Below are 19653 nucleotides of genomic sequence, written 5' to 3' on the forward strand. Positions count from 1 at the left end.
GATGAAAGTATTTTTTCTTTTTCTTTTTGGGGACAACCTGCCTCAGTGGGAAATGGCCAATGTGTTAGAAATAAATAAATACATACAGTGGAACCTCGGCTTACGAATGCCCCACCATGTGAATTTTTCAGGATACGAACAGTCACTCGATCGATTTTTTGCTTCTGGATACGAACGAAATTTCAGGATGCGAACTTCCCCCTCCAGGGAGGTTCCTTGGTGAGGGGCTCTTGATCAAGGGAATTGGATCTGTGTTCCACTTCCCTAAATTAATAATAATAATAATAATAATATTATTATTATGTACATACTAATAATAATACACTGCAGCAGGCCTGTTGGCCCATACTAGGCAGGTCCTTCACAATCCATCCCACTAACAGAATATTTGCCCAACTCAATTTTCAATGCTACCCAAGCAGTAAGCTTTGATAATTCTATTTACTCTTGTGCGGGTCCCACTCACGTCCAACCCCTCTCACTCGTGTATTTAGCCAACACAAATTTGAAACTACCCAAGGTGTTATCCTCAGTAACCATACTAGGCAGATTGTTCCACTCGTCAATATAAGAACATAAGAAAGGAGGAACACTGCAGCAGGTCTGTTGGCCCATACTTGGCAGGTCCTTCACAAATCCAGCCCACTAACAGAATAAACACTACCCAAACAATAAGTTTTAATAATCCTGTGATAAATGGTTTAACAACATTAGAAAGAAGGAACACTGCAATAGGTCTGTTGGTCCATACTAGGCAGGTCCTTCACAGAGCCATCCCATTAACAGAATAAATGTACCCAAGCAATAAGCGTTGACAATTCTATTTACTCATCTTGACTGTGTGCTAATGAAGGTACAGGAAGCTGACATCGAAAAAATACTGAACACTGACAATGATGGACCTGTTGTGCATTCTTTGAGTGATAGTGAAATGAGATGAATTGTGATATATAAATAAGCCGTAGAGTTGGTATTACCATCATATTGAAGTATTTTGTCGTGCCTCCTAAGAGCAGGAATTCCACTGGAATGGATTAATGCCATTTCAATTAATTTAAATGAGGAAAATTGACTCAGCATACGAATGAGGTCATAGAACGGATTAAATTCGTAAGCCGAGGTTCCACTGTATGTGTATGTGTATGTATGTGTGTGTGTGTGTGTGTGTGTGTGTGTGTGTGTGTGTGTGTGTGTGTGTGTGTGTGTGTGTGTGTGTGTGTGTGTGTGTGTGTGTGTGTGTGTGTGTGTGTGTGTGTGTGTGTGTGTGTGTGTGTGTGTGTGTGTGTGTGTGTGTGTGTGTGTGTGTGTGTGTGTGTGTGTGTGTGTGTATATATATATATATATATATATATATATATATATATATATATATATATATATATAATTTTTCAACAAGTCGGCCGTCTCCCACCGAGGCAGGGTGACCCAAAAAAAAAAAGAAAGAAAATCCCCAAAAAGAAAATACTTTCATCATCATTCAACGCTTTCACCACACTCGCACAATATCACTGTTTTTGCAGAGGTGCTCAGAATACAACAGTTTAGAAGCATACACATATAAAGATACACAACATATCCCTCCAAACTGCCAATATCCCAAACCCCTCCTTTAAAGTGCATTGTACTTCCCATTTCCAGTCAAGTCAGTAACCAGTTTCCCTGAATTCACTAAATATTACACTGCTCACACTCCAACAGTCAGTGTTCAGTGGTCAGTCGTCACGTGAGGTCACAGACCCTGAGCTGCTTGGGGATTAGCGTGGACGGTTACAAAGCATGGCTTGCTTCTACAGTGTTTTAAAAGCTGAGGTTGGAGAGTTGAAGGAGGAGGTCTTGCTTCTCCAGGAGGAGATTAGGAGGCTGAAGGTCCACCTCAATGGGCCTGGGAGAGAGTGTGAGGTGGTTGGAGATGTGGGGAATGAGGCTTCTAGCAGTGAGGTGCAGTCTGTCTCTCACTGTGAGGAGGCTGTAGGTGGGGTGGTAGCAACGGCTACCAGCAGTGAGGTGCAGCCCAGCACCTGCTACAAGTGGCGAGTTGTTCACAGTAATGGGAGGCGCATCAGAGTAAGGAAAGTTAAGAGTGCAGATCTGAAGGTAGGAAATCGCTTCTCTGTTCTCCAGGATGAATGTACTTCAGTGGCCAGTGAAGGTAAGGGTACTACTGCCCCTGCTAATGAAGGTAAGCGCATTCTTGTGGTTGGTGACTCTCAGGTAAGATATGTTGATCGTGCTTTTTGTAATAGGAATAAGAAGATGAGAGATAGAGTGTGCTTCCCTGGAGCTGGTGTTGGGGACATTGTCAACAGACTGGATAATATCATGTCAGGTAATGGGAACAAGCCCATTATCTGTCTCAGTGCTGGTGGAAATGATATTGGGAAGGGTAGGAGAGAAGAGCTGCTAGATAAGTACAGGTCAGCTATAGATTTCATTAAGTCTAAGGGAGGGATCCCAATCATATGTAGCATCTTGCCTAGAAGGGGAGTAGGAAATGAATGGTTGTCTAGGGCAATTGGTGTAAATTGCTGGCTAGACAGATACTGCAAGGAACATGCAATCCCATTCATTGACAACTGGAACAACTTTTATGGCAAACATGATATGTATGCAAGGGATGGGGTTCATCTCTCTGGGGCAGGGGTGGTAGCACTTGCAGACTCGATTGAGAAGGCCATTGGTGAAATGCCTATGATTTTAAACTGATGGAAGATAGAGGTATGGGTGTGTGTGGGAAACAAGCAGGTTGCAACACTAGGGTTGGAAACAGTAAATGTATAAAAGGCATTCAGCATGAAGTTATAAATAAAGACAATAGAACAGGTCAGCAAACAAAGGGGGACAGCAGAGGGCAGCAAGGGACTAGCTCCCTTAAGGTTTACTATACTAATAGCAGGAGTGTTAGAAATAAGATAGATGAGCTAAGATTAATTGCAAGTGCAGGAAACATAGATATTATTGCTATAACAGAGACCTGGCTCAATCTGAAAGATAGAGAGATGCCCTCTGAATGTCACATACAAGGCTATAAATTATTCCACACTGACAGGGTCAACAGGAAAGGTGGTGGAGTAGCGATGTATGTCAGAGACAATTTAAATTGTTGTGTTAGACAAGATATTAAATTAGAAGCGTCAGCCACTGAATCTGTTTGGTTACAGCTTCTCGAGGGCCGAGAAAAACTAATTTTGGGTGTGATTTACAGGGCCCCAAATCTTGATAGGGAGTGCAGTAAACTTCTATGGGACGAAATTCGTAAGGCATCTACATACGAAAATGTTGTGCTAATGGGAGATTTCAACTATAGACAGATTGACTGGAGCAATTTGACAGGAAATTTAGAGTCGGGTGACTTTCTTGATACGATCCAGGATTGTTTTTTAAAACAGTTTGTGACAGAGCCAACTAGGGGAAATAACCTCCTTGACTTGGTTCTTGCCAGTAGGGAAACACTAATTAATAATCTTGAGGTTAATGATGAGCTTGGGGAGAGTGATCACAAATCACTCAGTTTTAACATATCATGGAATTCCCCTAATAATGGCAATCAAGTCTCCGTCCCTGACTTTCGCTTGGCTGATTTCATAGGACTGAAAAATTACTTAGGTGGGCTGAACTGGAATGACCTGACTAGGGGTCAGGTAGGTGGTGATGGTTGCCGATATGATGCTTTCCAGGGCATAGTTCTAGCTGCTCAGTCAAATTATGTTCCAAATAGGGAAATCAGATCAAACAAAAATGATCCTAAATGGATGAACAATAGATTAAAATATCTGATTGGTCAAAAGAGAGGCATATATAGGCAAATCAAAAGAGGAGAGGGGCAATTAAGAAATCGATATATTCAGTTAAAGAGAGAAATAAAAAAGGGAATTAGAAAAGCAAAAAGAGATTATGAGGTTAAAGTTGCAAGAGAATCGAAGACTAACCCAAAAGGATTCTTTCAGGTATACAGAAGTAAGATCAGGGACAAGATAGGCCCACTCAAAAGTTCCTCGGGTCAGCTCACTGACAGTGATAAGGAAATGTGTAGAATTTTTAACACATACTTCCTCTCAGTTTTTACACAGGAGGATACCAGCGATATTCCAGTAATGATAAATTATGTAGAACAGGACGATAATAAACTGTGCACTATTAGGGTCACAAGTGACATGGTCCTTAGGCAAATAGATAAATTAAAACCTAACAAATCCCCAGGCCCTGATGAACTGTATGCAAGGGTTCTAAAGGAATGTAAAGAGGAGCTTAGCACACCTTTGGCTAATCTTTTCAACATATCACTACAAACTGGCATGGTGCCAGATAAGTGGAAAATGGCAAATGTGATACCTATTTTCAAAACAGGTGACAGGTCCTTAGCTTCGAACTATAGACCAATAAGCCTAACCTCCATAGTGGGAAAATTTATGGAATCAATAATTGCCGAGGCAGTTCGTAGCCACCTTGAAAAGCATAAATTAATCAACGAATCTCAGCATGGTTTTACAAAGGGGCGTTCCTGCCTTACGAATTTATTAACTTTTTTCACTAAGGTATTTGAGGAGGTAGATCATGGTAATGAATATGATATTGTGTATATGGACTTCAGTAAGGCTTTTGACAGGGTCCCACATCAGAGACTATTGAGGAAAATTAAAGCACATGGAATAGGAGGAGAAATTTTTTCCTGGATAGAGGCATGGTTGACAAATAGGCAGCAGAGAGTTTGCATAAATGGGGAGAAGTCAGAGTGGGGAGGCGTCACGAGCGGTGTTCCACAGGGGTCAGTGTTGGGCCCCCTGCTGTTCACAATCTACATAAACGACATAGATGAGGGCATAAAGAGCGACATCGGCAAGTTTGCCGATGACACCAAAATAGGCCGTCGAATTCATTCTGACGAGGACATTCGAGCACTCCAGGAGGATTTGAATAGACTGATGCAGTGGTCGGAGAAGTGGCAGATGCAGTTTAATATAGACAAATGCAAAGTTCTAAATGTTGGACAGGACAATAACCATGCCACATATAAACTAAATAATGTAGATCTTAATATTACGGATTGCGAAAAAGATTTAGGAGTTCTGGTTAGCAGTAATCTGAAACCAAGACAACAGTGCATAAGTGTTCGCAATAAAGCTAATAGAATCCTTGGCTTCATATCAAGAAGCATAAATAATAGGAGTCCTCAGGTTGTTCTTCAACTCTATACATCCTTGGTTAGGCCTCATTTAGATTATGCTGCACAGTTTTGGTCACCGTATTACAGAATGGATATAAATTCTCTGGAAAATGTACAAAGGAGGATGACAAAGATGATCCCATGTATCAGAAACCTTCCCTATGAGGATAGACTAAGGGCCCTGAAACTGCACTCTCTAGAAAGACGTAGAATTAGGGGGGATATGATTGAGGTTTATAAGTGGAAGACAGGAATAAATAAAGGGGATGTAAATAGTGTGCTGAAAATATCTAGCCTAGACAGGACTCGCAGCAATGGTTTTAAGTTGGAAAAATTCAGATTCAGGAGGGATATAGGAAAGTACTGGTTTGGTAATAGAGTTGTGGATGAGTGGAACAAACTCCCAAGTACCGTTATAGAGGCCAGAACGTTGTGTAGCTTTAAAAATAGGTTGGATAAATACATGAGTAGATGTGGGTGGGTGTGAGTTGGACCTGACAGCTTGTGCTAACAGGTCGGTTGCCGTGTTCCTCCCTTAAGTCAATGTGACCTGACCTGACTAGGTTGGGTGCATTGGCTTAAGCCGGTAGGGACTTGGACCTGCCTCGCATGGGCCAGTAGGCCTTCTGCAGTGTTCCTTCGTTCTTATGTTCTTATGTTCTTTAATCCATTCTCTCTAAATGACCAAACCACCTCAACAACCCGTCTTCTGCCCTCTGACTAATGCTTTTATTAACTCCACACCTTCTCCTAATTTCCACATTCCAAATTTTCTGCATAATATTTACACCACACATTGCCCTTAGACAGGACATCTCCACTGCCTCCAACCGTCTCCTCGCTGCTGCATTTACCACCCAAGCTTCACATCCATATAAGTGTGTTGGTACTACTATACTTTCATACATTCCCTTCTTGGCCTCCATAGATAACATTTTTTGACTCCACATATACCTCAATGCACCACTCACTTTTTTTTTCTCATCAATTCTATGATTAACCTCATCCTTCATAAATCCATCCGCCGACACGTCAACTCCCAAGTATCTGAAAACATTCACTTCTTCCATACTCCTCCTCCCCAATTTGATATCCAATTTTTCTTTATCTAAATCATTTGATACCCTCATCACCTTGCTCTTTTCTATGTTCACTTTCAACTTTCTACTTTTACACACATTCTCAAACTCATCCACTAAGCTTTGCAATTTTTCTTTAGAATCTCCCATAAGCACAGTATCATCAGCAAAGAGTAACTGTCAGTTCCCATTTTGAATTTGATTCCCCATAATTTAATCCCACCCCTCTCCCGAACACCCTAGCATTTACTTCCTTTACAACCCCATCTATAAATATATTGAACAACCATGGTGACATTACACATCCCTGTCTAAGACCTACTTTTACCGGGAAGTATTCTCCCTCTCTTTTACATACCCTAACCTGAGCCTCACTCTCCTCATAAAAGCTCTTTACAGCATTTTGTAACTTACCACCTATTCCATATACTTGCAACATCTGCCACATTGCTCCTCTATCCACTCTATCATATGCCTTTTCTAAATCCATAAATGCAATGAAAACTTCCCTACCTTTATCTAAATACTGTTCATATATATGCTTCAGTAGGTAGTAGGTTGGTAGACAGCAACCGCCCAGGGAGGTACTACCGTCCTGCCAAGTGAGTGTAAAACGAAAGCCTGTAATTGTTTTACATGATGGTAGGATTGCTGGTGTCCTTTTTTCTGTCTCATGAACATGCAAGATTTCAGGTACGTCTTGCTACTTCTACTTACACTTAGGTCACACTACACATACATGTACAAGCACATATATACACACCCCTCTGGGTTTTCTTCTATTTTCTTTCTAGTTCTTATTCTTGTTTATTTCCTCTTATCTCCATGGGGAAGTGGAATAGAATTCTTCCTCCGTAAGCCATGCGTGTTGTAAGAGGCGACTAAAATGCCGGGAGCAAGGGGCTAGTAACCCCTTCTCCTGTATAAATTACTAAATTTGAAAAGAGAAACTTTTGTTTTTCTTTTTGGGCCACCCTGCCTCGGTGGGACACGGCCGGTTTGTTGAAAAAAAAAAAAAATATATGCTTCAATGTAAACACTTGATCTACACATCCCCTACCCACTCTGAAGCCTCCTTGCTCATCCGCAATTCTACATTCTGTCTTACCTCTAATTCTTTCAATTATAACCCTACCCTATACTTTTCCTGGTATACTCAGTAAACTTATTCCTCTATAATTATATATATATATATATATATATATATATATACATATATATATATATATATATACATATATACATATATATATATATATATATATATACATATATATATATATATATATATATACATACAGTGGACCCCCGCATAACGATCACCTCCAAATGCGACCAATTATGTAAGTGTATTTATGTAAGTGCGTTTGTACGTGTATGTTTGGGGGTCTGAAATGGACTAATCTACTTCACAATATTCCTTATGGGAAAAAATTCGGTCAGTACTGGCACCTAAACATACTACTGGAATGAAAAAAGTTCGTTAACCGGGGGTCCACTGTATATATATATATATACATGTATATATATACATATACATATATACATATACATATATACATATACATATATACATATACATATATACATACATATATACATATATACATATACATATATACATATACATATATACATATACATATATACATATACATATATACATATACATATATACATATACATTTTTTTTTTTTTTTTTTTTCAACAAGTCGGCCGTCTCCCACCGAGGCAGGGTGACCCAAAAAAAGAAAGAAAATCCCCAAAAAGAAAATACTTTCATCATCATTCAACACTTTCACCACACTCGCACATTATCACTGTTTTTCCAGAGGTGCTCAGAATACAACAGTCTAGAAGCATACACACATAAAGATACACAACATATCCCTCCAAACTGCCAAACCCCTCCTTTAAAGTGCAGGCATTGTACTTCCCATTTCCAGGACTCAAGTCCGACTATATGAAAATAACCGGTTTCCCTGAATCCCTTCACTAAATATTACCCTGCTCACACTCCAACAGATCGTCAGGTCCCAAGTACCATTCGTCTCCATTCACTCCTATCTAACACGCTCACGCACGCTTGCTGGAAGTCCAAGCCCCTTACCCACAAAACCTCCTTTACCCCCTCTCTCCAACCCTTTCGAGGACGACCCCTACCCCGCCTTCCTTCCCCTATAGATTTATATGCTTTCCATGTCATTCTACTTTGATCCATTCTCTCTAAATGACCAAACCACCTCAACAACCCCTCTTCTGCCCTCTGACTAATACTTTTATTAACTCCACACCTTCTCCTAATTTCCACACTCCGAATTTTCTGCATAATATTTACACCACACATTGCCCTTAAACAGGACATCTCCACTGCCTCCAACCGTCTCCTCGCTGCTGCATTTACCACCCAAGCTTCACACCCATATAAGAGTGTTGGTACTACTATACTTTCATACATTCCCTTCTTTGCCTCCATAGATAACGTTTTTTGACTCCACATATACCTCAATGCACCACTCAGTTTTTTTCCCTCCTCAATTCTATGATTAACCTCATCCTTCATAAATCCATCCGCCGACACGTCAACTCCCAAGTATCTGAAAACATTCACTTCTTCCATACTCCTCCTCCCCAATTTGATATCCAATTTTTCTTTATCTAAATCATTTGACACCCTCATCACCTTACTCTTTTCTATGTTCACTTTCAACTTTCTACCTTTACACACATTCCCAAACTCATCCACTAACCTTTGCAATTTTTCTTTAGAATCTCCCATAAGCACAGTATCATCAGCAAAAAGTAACTGTGTCAATTCCCATTTTGAATTTGATTCCCCATAATTTAATCCCACCCCTCTCCCAAACACCCTAGCATTTACTTCCTTTACAACCCCATCTATAAATATATTAAACAACCATGGTGACATTACACATCCCTGTCTAAGACCTACTTTTACTGGGAAGTAGTCTCCCTCTCTTCTACACACCCTAACCTGAGCCTCACTATCCTCATAAAAACTCTTTACAGCATTTAATAACTTACCACCTATTCCATATACTTGCAACATCTGCCACATTGCTCCTCTATCCACTCTATCATATGCCTTTTCTAAATCCATAAATGCAATAAAAACTTCCCTATCTTTATCTAAATACTGTTCACATATATGCTTCAATGTAAACACCTGATCTACACATCCCCTACCCACTCTAAAACCTCCTTGCTCATCCGCAATCCTACATTCTGTCTTACCTCTAATTCTTTCAATTATAACCCTACCGTACACTTTTCCTGGTATACTCAGTAAGCTTATTCCTCTATAATTTTTACAGTCTCTTTTGTCCCCTTTCCCTTTATATAAAGGGACTATACATGCTCTCTGCCAATCCCTAGGTACCTTCCCCTCTTTCATACATTTATTAAACAAAAGTACCAACCACTCCAACACTATATCACCCCCTGCTTTTAACATTTCTGTCATGATCCCATCAGTTCCAGCTGCTTTACCCCCTTTCATTTTATGTAATGCCTCACGTACCTTCCCCACACTTACATTCTGCTCTTCTTCACTCCTAAAAGATGGTATACCTCCCTGACCAGTGCATGAAATTACTGCCTCTGTTTCTTCCTTAACATTTAAAAGTTCCTCAAAATATTCTCGCCATCTACCCAATACCTCCATCTCCCCATCTACTAACTCCCCTACTCTGTTTTTAACTGACAAATCCATATTTTCCCTAGGCTTTCTTAACTTGTTTAACTCACTCCAAAATTTTTTCTTATTTTCATTAAAATTTCTTGACAGTGCCTCTCCCACTCTTTCATCTGCTCTCCTTTTGCACTCTCTCACCACTCTCTTCACCTTTCTTTTACTCTCCATATACTCTGCTCTTCTTATAACACTTCTGCTTTGTAAAAACCTCTCATAAGCTACCTTTTTCTCTTTTATCACACCCTTTACTTCATCATTCCACCAATCACTCCTCTTTCCCCCTGCCCCCACCCTCCTATAACCACAAACTTCTGCCCCACATTCTAATACTGCATTTTTAAAACTATTCCAACCCTCTTCAACCCCCCCACTACTCATCTTTGCACTAGCCCACCTTTCTGCCAATAGTCGCTTATATCTCACCCGAACTTCCTCCTCCCTTAGTTTATACACTTTCACCTCCCTCTTACTTGTTGTTGCCACCTTCCTCTTTTCCCATCTACCTCCTACTCTAACTGTAGCTACAACTAAATAATGATCCGATATATCAGTTGCCCCTCTATAAACATGTACATCCTGGAGCCTACCCATCAACCTTTTATCCACCAATACATAATCTAATAAACTACTTTCATTACGTGCTACATCATACCTTGTATATTTATTTATCCTCTTTTTCATAAAATATGTATTACTTATTACCAAATTTCTTTCTACACATAGCTCAATTAAAGGCTCCCCATTTACATTTACCCCTGGCACCCCAAATTTACCTACTACTCCTTCCATAACATTTTTACCCACTTTAGCATTGAAATCCCCAACCACCATTACTCTCACACTTGATTCAAAACTCCCCACACATTCACTCAACATTTCCCAAAATCTCTCTCTCTCCTCTACACTTCTCTCTTCTCCAGGTGCATACACGATTATAACCCACTTTTCACATCCAATCTTTATTTTACTCCACATAATCCTTGAATTAATACATTTATAGTCTCTCTTTTCCTGCCATAGCTTATCCTTCAACATTATTGCTACTCCTTCTTTAGCTCTAACTCTATTTGAAACCCCTGACCTAATCCAATTTATTCCTCTCCACTGAAACTCTCCCACCCCCTTCAGCTTTGTTTCACTTAAAGCCAGGACATCCAGCTTCTTCTCATTCATAACATCCACAATCATCTCTTTCTTATCATCTGCACAACATCCACACACATTCAGACTTCCCACTTTGACAATTTTCTTCTTCTTATTCTTTTTAGTAATCTTTACAGGAAAAGGGGTTACTAGCCCATTGTTCCCGGCATTTTAGTTGACTTTTACAACACGCATGGCTTACGGAGGAAAGATTCTTATTCCACTTCCCCATGGATATAAAAGGAAAATTAATAAGACCAAGAACTATTAAGATAAAATCAAAGAAAACTCAGATGAGTGTGTATAAATAAATGTGTACATGTATGTGTAGTGTGACCTAAGTGTAAGTAGAAGTAGCAAGACATGCCTGTAATCTTGCATATTTATGAGATAGACAAAAGACATCAGCAATCCTACCATCATGTAAAACAATCACAGGCTTCGTTTTACACTCACTTGGCAGGACGGTAGTACCTCCCTGGGTGGTTGCTGTCTACCAACGTACTACCTATACAGTGGACCCCCGCATAACGATGGCATCACATAGCGATTATTTCGCATACCGCTTACTTTAATTGCAAAAATTTTGCCTCACATACCGCTTAAAAACCCGCTTACCGATTTTCTTCTGAGACGCGCTCACATGTTCCGCCGGTGGCATTGTTTACCAGCCAGCCTCCGCGGTAACATCCAAGCATACAATCGGAATATTTCGTATTATTACGGTGTTTTCGGTGCTTTTTCTGGAAAATAAGTGACCATGGGCCCCAAGAAAGCTTCTAGTGCCAACCCTACAGCAATAAGGGTGAGAATTACAATAGAGATGAAGAAAAAGATCATTGATAAGTATGAAAGTGGAGTGCATGTCTCCGAGCTGGCCAGGTTGTATAATAAACCCCAATCAACCATCGCTACTATTGGTGGTACAGCTGCTGCTGCTGCTGCACTGTCAGCTGCTGCTGCTGCTGCTGCACTGTCAGCTGCTGCTGCTGCTGTAGCACCGTTGTTGGTGTGGCTTATTGAGAATACCAAGAAACAATTAACCCCAGAGGATTTGCCACCCAGGATAACCCAAAAAAGTCAGTGTCATCGAAGACTGTCTAACTTATTTCCATTGGGGTCCTTAATCTTATCTCCCAGGATGCAACCCACACAAGTCGACTAACACCCAGGTGAACAGGGAAAAATGCCTGGAACTAGTGCTCATATTGGTGAATTTAAAGCCAGCAAAGGTTGGTTTGAGAGATTTAAGAATCGTAGTGGCATACACAGTGTGATAAGGCCTGTTCTGGAAGAAAATGCCAAACAGGACCTACAGTACTCAGGAGGAAAAGGCACTCCCAGGACACAGTGTCTCATCAGTCATTGCTGCATCTTCAATAAAGGTAAGTGTCATTTATTCTTCATTTAGTAGACTAGTACATGCACAATATATACTGTGCATGTACTACTCTACTATTGTGCATGTATCCTTCTCTTTGTGTGTGGGAAAATGTATATTTCATGTGGTAAAATTTTTTTTTTCATACTTTTGGGTGTCTTGCACGGATTAATTTTATTTCCATTATTTCTTATGGGGAAAATTCATTCACATAACGATTATTTCGCATAACAATTACCCCTCTTGCACGGATTAAAATCGTTAACCGGGGGTCCACTGTATATATATACATATATACATATACATATACATATATACATATATACATATACATATACATATATACATATTATTATTTTTTTTTTTTATTATCACACTGGCCGATTCCCACCAAGGCAGGGTGGCCCGAAAAAGAAAAACTTTCACCATCATTCACTCCATCACTGTCTTGCCAGAAGGGTGCTTTACACTACAGTTTTTAAACTGCAACATTAACACCCCACCTTCAGAGTGCAGGCACTGTACTTCCCATCTCCAGGACTCAAGTCCGGCCTGCCGGTTTCCCTGAATCCCTTCATAAATGTTACTTTGCTCACACTCCAACAGCACGTCAAGTATTAAAAACCATTTGTCTCCATTCACTCCTATCAAACACGCTCACGCATGCCTGCTGGAAGTCCAAGCCCCTCGCACACAAAACCTCCTTTACCCCCTCCCTCCAACCCTTCCTAGGCCGACCCCTACCCCGCCTTCCTTCCACTACAGACTGATACACTCTTGAAGTTATTCTGTTTCGCTCCATATATACATATATACATATACATATATACATATACATATATACATATACATATACATATATACATATACATATATACATATACATTTTTTTTTTTGTTTTTCAACAAGTCGGCCGTCTCCCACCGAGGCAGTGTGACCCAAAAAAGAAAGAAAATCCCCAAAAAGAAAATACTTTCATCATCATTCAACACTTTCACCACACTTGCACATTATCACTGTTTTTGCAGAGGTGCTCAGAATACAACAGTTTAGAAGCATATACGTATAAAGATACACAACACATCCCTCCAAACTGCCAATATCCCAAACCCCTCCTTTAAAGTGCAGGCATTGTACTTCCCATTTCCAGGACTCAAGTCCGACTATATGAAAATAACCGGTTTCCCTGAATCCCTTCACTAAATATTACCCTGCTCACACTCCAACAGATCGTCAGGTCCCAAGTACCATTCGTCTCCATTCACTCCTATCTAACACGCTCACGCACGCTTGCTGGAAGTCCAAGCCCCTTACCCACAAAACCTCCTTTACCCCCTCTCTCCAACCCTTTCGAGGACGACCCCTACCCCGCCTTCCTTCCCCTATAGATTTATATGCTTTCCATGTCATTCTACTTTGATCCATTCTCTCTAAATGACCAAACCACCTCAACAACCCTTCTTCTGGCCTCTGACTAATACTTTTATTAACTCCACACCTTCTCCTAATTTCCACACTCCGAATTTTCTGCATAATATTTACACCACACATTGCCCTTAAACAGGACATCTCCACTGCCTCCAACCGTCTCCTCGCTGCTGCATTTACCACCCAAGCTTCACACCCATATAAGAGTGTTGGTACTACTATACTTTCATACATTCCCTTCTTTGCCTCCATAGATAACGTTTTTTGACTCCACATATACCTCAACGCACCACTCACCTTTTTTCCCTCCTCAATTCTATGATTAACCTCATCCTTCATAAATCCATCCGCCGACACGTCAACTCCCAAGTATCTGAAAACATTCACTTCTTCCATACTCCTCCTCCCCAATTTGATATCCAATTTTTCTTTATCTAAATCATTTGACACCCTGTAGTGTAAAGCACCCTTCTGGCAAGACAGTGATGGAGTGAATGATGGTGAAAGTTTTTCTTTTTCGGGCCACCCTGCCTTGGTGGGAATCGGCCGGTGTGATAATAAAAAAAAAAAAAAAAAAAATCACCTTACTCTTTTCTATGAGTTTGGGAATGTGTAAAGGTAGAAAGTTGAAAGTGAACATAGAATACATATACATATATACATATATACATAAACATATACACACACACACACACCTACCATCCGACTTATGACCTGCTCGACATACGACGACTCGACTTACGGCCGTGTTTTTTATGCCAAATTTCTGGGAAATAAACAAGTGTTTGTGTTGTACACAGTGTTTATCCTAAACCTTACAGTATAAAATACAGTACTAACAGCATAAAAAGTAAAGTGGAACATGAAATACCAAAATAAAACAATAAAATAAAGTCATTACAAAAATGTTATGTTGATATTCAGTAGTAAAGTTCGACTTACGTCCATTTTGACTTACGACCGGTTTCTCGGAACTGAACTCGGTCGTAAGTCGGATGGTAGGTGTATATATATATTTTTCCTTTCAACAAACCAGCCATATCCCACCAAGGCAGGGTGGCCCAAAAAGAAAAACAAAAGTTTCTCTTTTTAGCTTTAGTAATGTATACAGGAGAAGGGGTTACTAGTCCCTTGCTCCCGGCATTTTAGTCGCCTCTTACAACATGCCTATATACATTCTTTCAATGCACTGGCCGTATCCCATCGAGAAAGGGTGGCCTAAAAGGAAAAACTGAAGTTTCTCCTTTTACATTTAGTAATATATACAGGAGAAGGGGTTACTTGCCCCTTGCTCCTGACATTTTAGTCGCCTCTTATGACATATATATTACACACATACAAACATGCATACATACATACACACGCACACATGCATGCATATCGAACACAATATTTTAGGAATTCTGGACTGGACCATAGTATTACTTTAGTTTCATTCTTCTTCAATAAGGCACACTTGATCTTCTGAAGTAATCTTGCCTCTCATGAAAGGACTCCGAGGTCTCATAATTACTTCTGTGTCTGTCTCCTCTTCTCCAGTTTCCAGCTTATTATATTGATAATCCTTGATGGAACAACCAGTTTTCTGCAAAATAAGCATAAAAAAAAAAAACTGAAGACTTTTATAATAAATTGTTACTGTTTAGCCTTATTATTGTAAATCCAAAAGGGTCATACAGCTTTACAAAGTAAAACACACATTAAATGACACTATGGTATCATAATTAACAGGTTTTAACTAAAACTCATAAATGACTGTAAACATCCCTACATACTGTACAAGTTACTGTATTGCATTTCACTGAATATGTATCATATTTCAGGTACAGTATTTAGATTTCAATTTCAGTATGTTTTTACTAAAATATCATGTTTTCAATTAATATTTGAAAATTTCATTGCAATGCTCAATTTTCATTTACTTACTGTTCCTATAGTATAAATTAACTATGTAAAATCCTTATTAAGAATAAGAATCTGATATCAGATTGGAAGGCAAGAGTATGGAGAAAGTGAATATGTTCAGAGATTTGATAGTAGACTTGTGTGACGATGAGTCTATGAAAGATGAAGCAAACTATGAATGGACAAGAGGGGAAAAAGGTGGGTGGCTCATTTAGGTACCACCCACCACTGAACCACTAGGTCAAGTGGATATAGTGCAGAATGTGGTTTCCTGTGGCCTGTAGAAAAAAAAACTTTCTCTAGAACAACCAAATCACGTGGGTTTCATTAATGATAAACTTTTATATCCAAAATGTGGCAATGGAGAGCTTGAAATGCATGAAAACAAGGCACTGAACACAACTCTGTTTAAGAATAAATAAGCGATCGGATACAAAAGTACACAACTTCATTATCATAAATATACTATGATATTTGACAATGCTCTATATACTTACCCCTAAATTTCTCAAAGCTAGTATATCAGCCACACTTTCAGGCATTGGTTGGCCAAGAGTCTCAGGTAACTTGAGGTTAAGTACTCCAGCCACAAATGTCATTATACCAAGAGCTGTAAACTGCAGGTTTGGTAAAACATCTCCCAACATTAAGATCAGTGGTGCTAGCATACCACCAACTCTTGCAGCAACAGAAACGATTCCCATGCCAGAGTTTCGTATTGCAGTAGGAAAAATTTCAGCACTGAAATAGAATTTATCAATTAAAACTAATCTTGTGTATATCATCACAGCTAAATATCTACCAATGTTTAAGATAAATTTTCTCTAAAAGTAATATGTACTATTATCAAATCCTAATATAATAATGAAGAAAAATCATACTGCTAAATTTTATCAAGACATTAAAAAGCGTTATTCCATTTTTGGTGGAATAAGAGCTAAAAGTTATTTTCCCACTAAGTTTATTTCAAAACTCAGCCCTATCCAAAGTACATGGGATGTGACCCCAACAGTCATGTATCATCCAAGTACTGACTTCCAAATGAACATAGGACAATAAATATAAGAAACTTACCCACTGTCTCAGCCCTACTAGAATATCAATATTCAACTTGGGTAAATTTAACATAAAATAAGAAAAAACTATGTAACATAAGCATTTTTAATCTTAATTGACATACCTAATCATTTCCATACCATTTAAAGTCTTAAAGAAGTGCTACATTCAAACATTTAACTGCTTAGTTTCCATCCTTGTGCTTTCCTGCCTGTATATTAAGCTTCTATCACATGGAAAGTATGGAGAGGAGGTGAATGTATTCAGATATTTGGGAGTGGACATGTCAGCGGATGGGCCTATGAAAGATGAGGTGAATCATAGAATTGATGAGGGGAAAAGGGTGAGCAGTGCACTTAGGAGTCTGTGGAGACAAAGAACTTTGTCCTTGGAGGCAAAGAGGGGAATGTATGAGAGTATAGTTTTACCAACGCTCTTATATGGGTGTGAAGCATGGGTGATGAATGTTGCAGCGAGGAGAAGGCTGGAGGCAGTGGAGATGTCATGTCTGAGGGCAATGTGTGGTGTGAATATAATGCAGAGAATTCGTAGTTTGGAAGTTAGGAGGAGGTGCGGGATTACCAAAACTGTTGTCCAGAGGGCTGAGGAAGGGTTGTTGAGGTGGTTCGGACATGTAGAGAGAATGGAGCGAAACAGAATGACTTCAAGAGTGTATCAGTCTGTAGTGGAAGGAAGGCGGGGTAGGGGTCGGCCTAGGAAAGGTTGGAGGGAGGGGGTAAAGGAGGTTTTGTGTGCGAGGGGCTTGGACTTCCAGCAGGTGTGCGTGAGCGTGTTTGATAGGAGTGAATGGAGACGAATGGTTTTTAATACTTGACGTGCTGTTGGAGTGTGAGCAAAGTAACATTTATGAAGGGGTTCAGGGAAACCGGCAGGCCGGACTTGAGTCCTGGAGATAGGAAGTACAGTGCCTGCACTCTGAAGGAGGGGTGTTAATGTTGCAGTTTAAAAACTGTAGTGTAAAGCACCCTTCTGGCAAGACAGTGATGGAGTGAATGATGGTGAAAGTTTTTCTTTTTCGGGCCACCCTGCCTTGGTGGAAATCGGCCAGTGTGTTAATAAAAAAAATAAAAAATAATCACATGCATTCACATTAATACAAAAATAAAATAAATAAATGAGATGGGAAGGGGGGGGGGGTGGATGAAAGTATAGTTGTGCCAAAATTCTTACATGGGTATGAAGTATGAGTTTCAAATGTTGCAGCAAGAAGGATGAAAGCAGTGCCATGTGTGGTGTGATCATGCAGAAAATTCATAGTTTGGAAATTAAAAGGTGTGGGGTTACTAAAAGAATTATCCAGAGGACTGTGAAGTTACTTATGTGGTTTGGACATTTAGAGAAGATGCAGCAAAACTGGATGACTTGGAAGGAGTATAAATCTGTAGATGAGGGAAGATGGGTTAGGGGTTATCCTAGAAAAAGTTGTAGGGAGGGGGTAAAGGAGGTTTTTGTAAGAAAGAGGCTTGGACATCCAACAGGCCATACGTACGTACATACGTGTGGCCTGTGCATGGCCTGTATGTGGCCAGTACGTAAGTGTGGCCTGTTGCGTGCCTGTGCGTGCACAATGTGTGTGTGTTAAATAGGGGTGGAGACAAGTGGTCCTTATGGTTTGATGTGCTGTTGAGGTGTGAGCAAGGTAAGATTTATGAAGGGATTCTGAGAAACTGGTTAGCCAGACTCGAGTCCTGGAAGTGGAAAACAGAGTGTCTGCGCTCTAAGGGAGGGGTGGAGATGTTGTAGTTTGGAGGGGCATCTGAGCTGTAACGTTGGTTGCTGCCTCAGCTCACATATTGAGTGCTGATGGTTTGATACCCAGCTTGGGTGGAAATGCTGGGCATGTTTCCTTACACTTGCTGCCCCTGTTCACCTATCAGTATGTAGGTACCTAAGTGCTAGTTGACTGTTGTGGGTTACATCCTGGGGAAGGGGTGGCTGTATACCCTAGAGAGGATGGGCTTTGAAATGAGCTGAGGTAAAATAACAGGTCTTAGCCTGTAAAATTGATTTGTGCAACAAACAAACAAAAATGCACACACATGCAGTAGTAGGTTGGTAGACAGCAACCACCCAAGGAGGTACTGCCGTCCTGCCAGGTGACTGTGAAACAGAAACTGTAACTGTTTTACATGATGGTAGGATTGCTGGTGTCTTTTTTTCCCGTCTCATAAACATGCTGGATAACAGGTATACCTTGCTATTTCTACTTACACTTACGTCACACTACACAAGCATGCACACATCTATATATATATATATATATATATATATATATATATATATATATATATATATATATATATATATATATATATATATATATATATATATATATATATATATATGTTGTGCCAAATATGTATAACTGGTCAATTATCAAGAACTCATTTAAAATTAAGTCCGTTCTAAAATTTTCTCTTATACGTTTAAAGATATTTTTTTTTCATTAATGGCAGTGTAAAAATTTTTAATTTTGCACCAAAAGAAACTTAGAAAACTTACCTAACCTTATTATAACAAGAACAATTTATTTTAGCCTAACCCAACTAAATATATTTTAGATTTGTTTACAATAATTTAATACTAAACAAACACAGTGAAATATATTTTTTTTGTTAGGTTCAGAATGATTTTGGTGAAATTATTACATACACAAATTTTCACTTGTCCTATATGGCAAGATGAACGTTGCTATTTAAGCCAAGATCGCAAGTTCTGCCTATTCGGCACGACATATATATATATATATATATATATATATATA

At 39.5% G+C, this 19653-nt stretch overlaps 1 protein-coding gene across 2 annotated transcripts in view; it reads right to left on the reverse strand.

Moving 5' to 3' along the window:
• Positions 1–16612, reverse strand: part of LOC138852464 (organic cation transporter protein-like) — a 26614-nt gene extending 10002 nt beyond the window's left edge. Inside the window, exons 1-3 of one of the 2 annotated variants that reach the window (XR_011391767.1) lie at positions 16310–16612; positions 14491–15492; positions 7922–8923 (exon numbers count right to left, since the gene is read on the reverse strand). Coding sequence is in view for 1 of the 2 variants with exons in the window: in XM_070083261.1 (XP_069939362.1) it covers positions 15340–15492; positions 16310–16597 (441 nt within the window). In the remaining variant the exon portion in view is untranslated. Of the gene's footprint in view, positions 1–7921; positions 8924–14490; positions 15493–16309 lie in introns of those variants that run through there. The other variant, XM_070083261.1, reaches the window with a different exon arrangement.
• Between the last annotated feature and the right edge of the window lie 3041 nt (positions 16613–19653).

The sequence above is a fragment of the Cherax quadricarinatus genome, chromosome 9, assembly GCF_038502225.1.
Source record: "Cherax quadricarinatus isolate ZL_2023a chromosome 9, ASM3850222v1, whole genome shotgun sequence".
Lineage (NCBI taxonomy): Eukaryota > Metazoa > Arthropoda > Malacostraca > Decapoda > Parastacidae > Cherax > Cherax quadricarinatus.